The 10,997-nt window shown below is 40.6% G+C and overlaps 1 protein-coding gene across 1 annotated transcript; it reads right to left on the bottom strand.

Annotated features, from left to right (window-relative positions):
* Positions 1-873: 873 nt before the first annotated feature.
* LOC141620547 (uncharacterized) lies at positions 874-1,954 on the bottom strand. The gene is made up of 4 exons (XM_074437389.1): positions 1,805-1,954; positions 1,564-1,707; positions 966-1,475; positions 874-906 (listed from the first exon to the last, which is right to left on the bottom strand). Exons 1-4 carry the CDS (start codon positions 1,952-1,954, stop codon positions 874-876), a joined length of 837 nt encoding a protein of 278 aa, XP_074293490.1.
* Between the last annotated feature and the right edge of the window lie 9,043 nt (positions 1,955-10,997).

Raw genomic sequence — 10,997 nt, 5'->3', positions numbered from 1 at the left:
TTGATAGAACCTCTGAGCCAAGATACCGGTTCGATTACCTTCCCTACCTCGTGGTATAGACTCGAGTTATAGAGTGACTATTGACGGTGCTAAGAACTTATGCCTGTCTTTGATATATTGCCCTTTCTTGTATGGTGATTTTATGAATTGTAATAGGTGAGATGCAAGCCGGTTACAATTGATAAAGTTTGGATTACTGCTTGTTATATGTTTCACATGATAGTTTAATTTGGTCAGTTTTAGTGCTCATATGTTAGAATACTCGATAATTAATTTATTTATGATGTTGTTTACATGTTACATTACATGTTACATTAAATATGACATTTCGTGGCTGGGAGGACTCGAAGTTACTCCCCACTGAATTGTGGCTTTCGTGTTTGTATAAAATGCGATTGACAGGTTGATGATGATTAAATGGGGTACACGGACGAGCTAGTGAGCAAAATAACCTTGGACTTAGTTTGGTTATATTTTGTAGTAAACCTTTAAACTTATGGTTGTGTTTATATTTTGGAGGGACATATGTCTCCCTCTCTTACTTTGGTTTGTATCACTTTATTCTCGCGATTTTAGCTATGTTATGTAAATTAGTTTGTTAGTTTTTGCAGGTTTTGGCACTCTTCATTTGGAAATGTTTGTGAATGGTTTAGAAAAGTTTTTTTAAAATTACAGGTTTTATCTAGTTGAACCATTTACAAACATATCCTGTCAGTTTTTCTGTAGAATTTACGTGTTTATTTAACGCTAAAAAATGAGGGTGTCACACCTTGTTTCTGTTGTTGGTCTGTACTACCTTTCTCACCAGCCTCTTTTCTTCTCTTTTTTAAACTAAGTCTTCCTGGCAATTTTCTATAAGGAGGTGGTAAGGGTTCAACCATATCCACCCTTTCCCATTGACTGATTCTAGGCATTGGAGGTATAGGGTGTTCATAGGCTGCCATGTACTTCTCCTTTGTATATGCCTCATGAACAAAATCCTTATAATTTGCCCTCTGGTTATTGATGGCAGCAATTGCATGTTGGCATGGAAGTCCAGCTAGCTGCCAATGACCACATGTAAAAGTTTGTGTTGGCAGATCCACCACATACTCTTTGCTCATATACATCACCTCAAAAGAAAAATTAGATGATGCCCATACATCACAACAATCAGCCTCATTCTTAGCCCATTTCAAAAACTTATCCACATAAGGCATCACCTTACCATCAAAAACTTTCACACCTTCTCTTTTCTCATAATGTCTTTTCATGACATATCTCCTAATCCACTCCATCATGGTTAAAATTGGTTTATCTCTTACCTCTTTCAAAACAGCATTGAAGCTCTCACACATATTGTTAGTTAACATGTTTGGCTTGCAAGATGTATTAAAAGCATGCCTGCTCCAGTGATAGGCTCCAATGTCATCCAAGTACTTCCAAACTCTTTCACTTAAACTTTTCAACCCAGCCATTTCTCTCTTAAATTCTGCCTATTACAATGCAAGTAGAAATGCTCAAATGAATTGTACTACTTAAACACTTAAAATGCTCTGAAATTCTGCTTGTTAAAATCATTACCTCTGTTGATGCTCTAGCTGCATTCCAGAATGTCTCTTTGAAGATTATCCCTGTGAATTGGAGTTTGAAGTTGGCCCAAATATATCTCACACAATATCTGATATGAGGTTTAGGGGTAACAACTTTGAAGGCTTCCCTTATTCCCTATGCAACAAATAACAATAATAGTTAAAATTACAGATGCAACAAATTTATACCAATAACAGATGCAACAAATAACAATAACATAAAGAAGACAAACCTTCTGTCTATCTGACATGATTGTCATGCCTTGCCCTTCTTCCTTGCCAAGATCTTCCATTAACAGTCTAAGGAACCAACTCCAACTTTCTCCATTTTCAATTTCCACAATAGCCCAAGCAACTGGGTAAATATTATTGTTTCCATCCATCCCCACAACAACTAAGCAGAGCCCTGGATATGGTCCCTTCAAGTGACACCCATCCACCCCTATAATAGGTCTGCATCCATTTAAGAACCCTTGCTTGACTTGTTTCAAACATATAAACATCCTCTGAAAATAAGGAGGTGGTCATTCAATGTTGTCAACCACAATAATAGCAGTTGATCCTTCAATGAACTTACAGATTGCTGACACATAGTCCCATACCCTCCTATATTGTGCAGAGCAGTCCCCATAAATAGTTAACTTAGCCCTTGCTCTAGCCAACCAACACATCCCATATTTTACATCAACACCTAAATCCCTCTTAATCTGTTTTTGCCATTTATGGATCTTCATGTTTGGGTCCAACCTCCAATCTTCCAGGTACCTTTTAGCCAAATATTCTGAGCTAACCTTGTTATTAACCCCCTTGAATACACATTTATGCCTCAAGTCAACAGTTCTAAGCTACCAGACCCCATCATTCCCCATTGGAATTGCATAAATAGTGTAGGTGCACTTTCTAGTAGACTTACAAATACACTTACCAAAATTGGTCCTTTTTTTGTTCCACTTACACAAACACTTGTGTCTACAGTATGTTGTTAACCTTTTGTTGCCATTGTGCTCATAATAAAATTCATACCTATTTTCAATGGCATGATGTTGGACAGCCTTCTTTAATGAGTGCTTGTTAGGAAAATTTAAGCCTACTTCTAAAGAAACTGGTTTCTTGAAGTCAACCTCAGGGTTAAACATTGGCCATAATACCCTCCCTTCATCCTTTGATCCATCCAAACTCCCCAAATCATCATCATCATCATCAACATACTTTTCATTTCCAACTACTGGATCCACATCCTCAAAACCTCTAACCACCCTAAAAAGTGACAGGGACTTGTCAACTTTCTTAATTAATGACCCCTCTTCAGCTTCTAGAAATATATCAGCTGCCCTTAAATCTTCTTCCCCCAAATTGAAATCGACATCAAAATGGTCATCTTCAGAGTCCACATCATTTACCTCAAAATCATGCTCCCACTGAAGCTTATCAAGTTGGTTTACTTTGGCAACTGACTTCCTCTTTCCCTTACCCCTGTCAACTGCCTGAGCCCTCTCCTTGCCCTTATCAACAGCCTGTCCCCGGTTTAAGCTCCACATTGAAGTCGATATCTCTCTTGGGTGGTAACCCCGGTATCTCATCTGGAAAGACATCACTAAACTCTCCAAACACATGTATATCAGATGCTGTCAGCTGTTCCGCACGCCTATCTCTCACTTGGCAAAGAATCAAGGGGCACTTCTTCCTCAAACACAACTTTAAAGTCATTACAGTGATGAACTTACACTTGGGCCTCACAACAAACCCCTTATAAGACACTTTGACATCCTTGGGACCCTTCAAAGACAATTTCTTTTGTCGGCAATCAATCTTAGCTTCATACTTACCCAACCAATCCATCCCGACGATGACCTCAAACCCATCCATAGGAAACTCTAATAAGTTGACCAGTAAATCTACCTCCCCTACCAACATGGACACATCTCTATACAGCTTAACATAAGACACCGACTTCCCCGAAGGTATAAACACACTATCCTTTACAAGCTCATACTCCCCCAAACCCATAGATAAGGCATGACCCCTAGACACAAAATAATGGGTTGCCCTCGAGTGAAACAAAATGAAAGACGGTGTATTATAAACAAGAAAGGTACCGGTAACCACGTGAGCATCGTTCTCTGCCTCCTGTTTGCCCATCATAAAGAGCTTCCCGCTGCTTTTCTATCCTCCTCCCTGGACCGAGGTGTTTGAAGCAGTCGGCTTAGCCGCCGAGTTCTGAGTCACACTATTGTTTGGGCGCTGATAGGATCCTCCACTGTTTCGGTTGAAGCCGTCATTGTTGTTGTTCTGCCCTCCACAGTTACCCCAAGACCCCGATGGCCTGTTGCTAGCAAAACTCTGGCTCGGAGCCTGAGAAAAACTCCCCTGATAAGCTCCTGAAAACCCTCCAACTTTGGCACTGGTATAGTCGTGCCTCTTGTGACCCACTCCACCGCAGTTGTAGCAAGTAAGGTTGGAGTTGTCACTAACACTCTGACCACCACCTCTTCCCCATGCTCGAGATCCCCCTGAAAACCCAGATCCTCCAGAAAAATCCCTAGACTACCCATAGTTGCTCTTCTTGTGGCCCGACTGATTGCCACTTTCACTCTCTGCTTTCCTCTTTTCCGTAGTTCTTTCGTTAGCCTCCTTGGCCAAATCTACCAACCTCTCAGCATGTCCAACCCGTCCATAGACCTCCTTTAGGTCGCTAAGAACTCCAGCTAGTAACCTATTCATGATCTTAGGAGTCAACCCCTTTTCGAAACGAAGAGCCAAACCTCGCTGACCCAGCTGCATATCTTCTGCATATCGAGATAACTCAAGGAACCGGTGATAGTACTCTGTGACAGTCATATCGTTAGTCATGGTGAAAGAATCAAACTCGGCTCTCAACTTGTGGCGGATTTGCTCCGGCACAAACTACTCCCTCATAGCATTCAAACCTGCCCATGATATAGCATCGAGCCCCTTATCCTTGTAGTATGACCTGGCATCTTCTTTCATGTTCTGCCACCAAACTGCAGCCTCACCTCTTAGGTAGTACACCACCTGTTCGATAGCCAACTCTGTCGGACACTTCACAACCTCAAGAAGACTCTCCATATCTCGGTGCCAGTTATCAAGCAGCTTAGGTTCTCCGGTGCCCTCTTAAGTCAATGGGTTAAAGTGGGCAATGATGGTGCTCAGGTGGGTTGCGTCCACCGGTTTCCCATCCCCCTTTCCCACGTTCTTAAGAGCCTCAAGGAGTGAATCCTGCTGCTCAATCATATGGACTACCTCATCTGTTGTCATCTCAGATGCTTGGATATACGCTGCTGACCTCTTTGGCGGCATTTTGAGCTGATAGAAGCAAGGAAACGTAAGCACATAGCCTACGACTAAAAATAAACATGACCCTCCGCCAAAGAAGTACTCGGCCGAGTATGGTGAGATACTTGGTCGAGTATGGACTACTCGGTCGAGTACTACTATTACTCGGTCGTGTTCCACTCCAGTAGCCAATGTCAAAAACACAGAAAACATACTCGGTCGAGTATGGATGATGCTCGATCGAGTATGCCTCACTCGGTCGAGTATGCTCTATTACTCGGTCGAGTGATCACAACCAGTAGCTACTGCTACTTCCACCCCAAACAATACTCGGTCGAGTGCCTGGTTACTCGGCCGAGTATCTCCTACTCAGTCGAGTACCCGCCCTGCTCGGCCGAGTCATGCCAAAAATGAGCTGTAAACTATCGTAAACATACGTAAACATGCCTTTCTATAACGATATACACATATACACAACTACCCTTTTAAAAGCCACGTATTAAACATATAACATGCTTAAAATACTTCATGCTCAAGTACGCAATTCACTTTTCATATACCACCTTATTCAAGTTCTTCCATCATTTCATCTAACAACTTCACAAGATTCAAAGCTACAAGTACTACACACATGACTCGAAACATACAACAGTTCCCATTACTCCCCCATATGTGACCGGCTCGAGATCATAAGGGCCTCAATGTGACTTCAGGACGTCTCTCAAGTCTTTGCGGTAGCTCCAAACAACTCTCCCCAAGTTCATTTTATTTAGACTCCCTATGTTCATTAGTTTTAGGTTTCAGAATCGTCTCTCTGATACCACTTTGTGACACCCCCACATACTAAGGTGCCTTTACTAGGACCACCCTATCATGAGAGACCGTCACCATCTCGGTTTCCCGAGGCTAGTATATCAAAGTTACCATTCCAAAACAACAATTATTAAAGTATAACGAATTAATGTTTACATGTTCCAAAATCCAAAACCAAAATACTGTTGTCTAGAACTGAACAACTGAAACTATGAAAGTAACTCTCATGACAGCGGAAGCTAGACTCAAGTGATGACTCCCCATCTCATCCCAAAGCTAATGACGATCATCACCTGTTACAACCTGCTCACCATCCCCGAATAGATCCCCACAGATTTACAAAACAACAACGGGGCCAGTTTACTGCATAATCAACATAAGACAAGTACGATAAGATAAACAGCTGATCATCATCCACCTCCAACTCCCAATCACAACATGTAACAGAGTACACACTAAAGTGTGTAGCCCTGTCAGTGGGGGACCGCAGCCTTACCACCAAATCCCCGTTCATCAACGAGCGATAACCCTGTCCATTAATGTGCACATCCCCTCCTGTGACGGGTTCCACAAAGGGCAAAACTAGGGCATGAAGCCACTCTAGTAAGTGACTCCACTCAGCCGAGGACGCGCCTCGCGAACATCACCAACAACCATCACAACACCAACACCAATCTCCAATCCAACAACAGCAGATAATCACAATATCAATCGTACAACAATTACCACATAATTTCAAATTAATTAAATAGTAATCCGAGTAGGGAAAACCTACCTTAGCATAAACTGCAATGAGACAAACAAGCATGCTAGAATGACTCCTCTACGAAATCTTCACCTAACAACAATCACATAATTCCAATCACCACATGCCAAAACCCCTTTCCCCCAAATCACAAATTAGGGCAAAACCCTAAAAGACAAATCAATAGAACTTATGAAATCATAAGCTTACCGACACAATCGATGCAAGGAAAGATGAACTAGGCACACGAACGATCCACGCACTTGAGAGAGAAAGATTTGGAGAGGATTAGAGTTACGTTGTATTGATTAGGTTTTGTTAAAATGATTAAGAACTGTAAATCCCGTTTTATATAACTCTAATCATTTCTAAATTAAACCGCGGAAATAAACCTCGTCAGACCGGATACTCGGTCGAGTATAGAGTATACTCGGCCGAGTATCCTCTACTCGGTCGAGTATTCCCATACTCGGCTGAGTATTCCTGGGCAGTAAACTGTCCAGAAACACACGACACACTTACTCGGCCGAGTAAGCCATATTCGGTTGAGTAACAGACTTAGAAAACCGTGGTATTACACTAACACATTGCAGCAAACCTCGTATTTCACGAACGAACAAAACACCTGAATATAGATTGCCATTACATGAGAGAAAAGGTTCAAGAGGGTTTTCTATCAACTAGATATCTCAGATCCAATTTGCAGCTGGCTGGTTTTCTAACCAAACCATTGGGCCAAGCTCAATTTATGTTCTCAGCATCCAAGTTAGGATTGCAGTTTTTCCAAGGCAATTCTAACTTTAGGGGAGATGTGAGAAGGACCCTGGTTGATGGTGAAAAGTTGACATCAACCCAATGAGGAGTTGTTGTAAATAACAGAACTAGTTTTATGTTAGTTGTGTGCAGCTGTAATAGTTTTTACTTGAACATATTATAAATAGACTCATGTATATACACTTTCATTAACTTAATGAGAATACACAATTTATTTACTCTCTTACATAATTATAATATTCTAAAATTCACACAAATATATTCTCCTTCAACTCGAGATTCCACCATTAATGGAGCTCAACCTTACTTCTTCACATGTACCCTAGTCAAATCGGATATTGTATGGGTATTTTGAAGAATATTGATAGGAAGTTGTTAGAAGTTGTTATAACAACTTCCTCTTGAAGGTTCTTAGTTAACTAAGTTGACTAGCTCAACTAACATTTGTATATAAGGCAAACAGTTGTACAATTAATATTTGAAGTTAATAAAAAATATCTTCTATTTATATTTTCTGTTACTACAATTTACCTACTCTCTTGTACTTTCTATCTCTACAATCAACATCTCAAACACCATTTATGGCTTATGTGCCTTCTAAACTCTGATTTCACATGGTATCAGAGCGGGGCTTTCTTGTCTCTTGATCTTGTGTTATTTTCTCATCGTTTTTCTTGTTGTTTTTGTTCGATTTTAGCATTTTCTCCATTTTCTAGGGTTTGTGATTTCGATCATCTTTCCACGAAAGTTTTTTCAATAATTACTTCATTTTTCCCTTTAATCTTCTTCAATATATATAAAAATTTTCATTATTACACATTTCTTCACCTTAATCATGCATGAATCACAAAATTCCGAAATCAATGGCGATTACCAAGATCAATACGATGATCCTCTTTTCCTTTCCAATTCTGATTATCCTTCAATGAAGCTAGTTAATTCTTTATTTGACGGTAATAATTTCCTTAATTGGAGTCGTGGCGTAGTAATGATGCTTGGAAAAAAAAACACGGATTTCTCGACGGATCAACGACGATGCCTGCTTTGATTTCGTCGATGTATCAGAAATGGCTTCGCGCAGACAATATGGTGAGATGCTAGATCCTCAATGCTTTCACTCGGAAAATTAAGCAAGGATTCATGACGGCTAAGTCTGTGAAGCGTCTTTGGGAGGAAATCAACGACATGTATGATCAGTCTAACGCTCCCTTGCTCTTTTAGTTAAAAAAGAAGTTAAAAAATACATTTCAAGGAGCTGATCAATCCGTTGTTGAATATTAGAACAAATTGAAGAGGAGTTGGGATGATATTGAGGATTTTGAGATGTTTCCTGATTGCACTTGTGGCGCTTTAGCGAAGTGTTCGTGTAGTTTTCTGAAGAAAATTCTTGAAGTTGTGACTAGGGAGAAGGTTATGGTGTTTCTAATGGAATTAAACCGTAAATATGAGCAGCTGAAGACAAATATCTAGTCTATAGAACCCCTACCTAACCTCACCAAAGCTTTTTCTCTTGTTCAGCAGATTGAAAGTCAGAAGAGGCTTTCAAAGTTTATTAATGATCAAACTGAGGCCAGTGCAATGGCTTCCAACATGAAACCATACCAAAAGAGCTGGAACAAGCAACCTGCTTCTGCAGGTAATCCTTGGAATGTTTGCACCCGAGATGGAAATAGAACAAAGAAATATAAGGAGAACAGGTGATTTCTTCACCGTACTAAGTCTGGGCATACAAAGGATTTATGCTTTGAGTTATTTCCAGAGAAAAGGAAGGAATATATGGCTAGGATTGCCACTACTAATGCGCACAATGATGAAGCTTACACCAATACTAATAATCCACTAGTTTCTGGCTCTGATATTCACATTGACCCTAAGGTTGTTGCAGCAATTTAACAACAAATGGTGAATATGCAGCATAACAGGCAGGCAAAGTCACAGGAAAATTCTAATCAATCTACATCGATTAATTTTGCAGCAAGTAACTTCGCAGGTACCTCTCTGGTTACTAATGTTGCTTTTCATGTTCAACATTTAATCGGTATATTTGGATAATTGATTCAAGGGCTACATACCACATGAGTTCTTCATTGCATCTTTTCTTTAATAAGAAAACTTTAACCATAACTATAATAGTAGGATTACCTGATGGGACTAACTGTAACACCCCAATCTAACAAGGAGCCTTAACAAGACCTTCCCTAGCAGATACGGACATTACCATTTCGGTTGCCCGATGAATAGTATATCATGTCAATAAAAGAACTATAAAAGTTTATTACAAGTTTAACTCAACAAAAGAAAAGATACAACTGATGAATAAAACAACTACGGTGAGACTACTCCATGCCAAGACTCGTTGAAAGACTCGTCCCTCCATGTACCCAGAGAAGCTCCATATAAACACCTGCTAAGACTGACTGCTCACCCTAATGGATCACGGCAGACACATAACAAGAAAGAAACACGGACAACATCAAACAAGGTCAGTAACTGAAGAATGGCATACAACACAAGGTACAACACAACACAACAATCTCCAACTCTAATAACCCATCAATCACCTTACAAACCCGAAGGTAAAGTCCTGCCGAATTACCAATCGTAACAAGTAATCCACACCGCCAGTGGGGACCGCAACTGTACCACATATGCCCCGCTGAAAACCAGAGAGCGAATAACCCAATGACCATTAATGTGCACATCCCCCTTGTGACGGGAACCACAAGGGGCGAATAAGGGCGTGAAGCCATTCCCGATGATGACTCCACTCAACCAGAGATACACCCCGCACACAACCACATTGATACTATCACACAATCAACGATACTATACACCATATATCACAACCAATCAACAGTAGTGAGTAGGAAAACCTACCTTTAGCAATCAGCAGCGACACCGCATACATCCATATGAAGGCAAGACAACCTCCATCAACACTTATCACAACCAGTAGGAAAGCCCCTATTACTAACAACCATAACTACAAAGGAACCAAAGGATGATGATGATGACTTACTTATGCTCGACATTCCGGCGACAAGACCGCGACTCGACTCATGTTTCCGTCTCCATGGTGTCTCCAAGTATGAAGGATCTCAAAGGTTGAAGGTTGGTGATGGAGAAGATGTATCGTCAATTAGGTTTAGGGAGAAAAGAAATGAAAACTGATTTGGTTTTACGACTTCACGATCTATAACTTATCGCTATACTCGATCGAGTATGGGTCTTACTCGATTGAGTGGCCTCTACTCGATCGAGTCACTAGACTACTCCATCGAGTAGCCTACGCTAGATCGAGTTCCCACATCCCAAAGGTTACTATGACGTAAGTCCGAACTATTAATGGTTCCAAGAGTTCTAACATCTGTCTAAGGCCAGTCAACAGCTAGTCAACGGGTCCCTAACATGGCGGGTATTACAGTCTTCCCCCCCTTAAAAAGAATTTCGTCCCCGAAGTTCAACTCATCGCCTTTCATAAACCGAAAGTGTATACTAAGTCAAGTTAACTAACAACAAACCAACCCGACAAGAACCATTATAACCATACTCAACCATACCACCCGACCTCCCATGCCGACTAATCATCATCATTCTCTCTCACGAACATAACCATCACAACACAACTCCATCACGAGTCATCCTCCGAACGTTAACAATTGAAAAAATGCATTCATACAACCATTACTCCCATTTTACTACGCTAATGCAACATTATACAACACCCAAACAAGTTCAACACCATTAAATTGCTTAACAAAATTCACATCTCCATAAAAATGCAACAACTAAAATTACTT

The sequence above is a fragment of the Silene latifolia genome, chromosome X (assembly GCF_048544455.1).
Source record: "Silene latifolia isolate original U9 population chromosome X, ASM4854445v1, whole genome shotgun sequence".
Taxonomy (NCBI): Eukaryota; Viridiplantae; Streptophyta; class Magnoliopsida; order Caryophyllales; family Caryophyllaceae; genus Silene; species Silene latifolia.
This window is presented reverse-complemented; position numbering and strand designations above follow the sequence as displayed.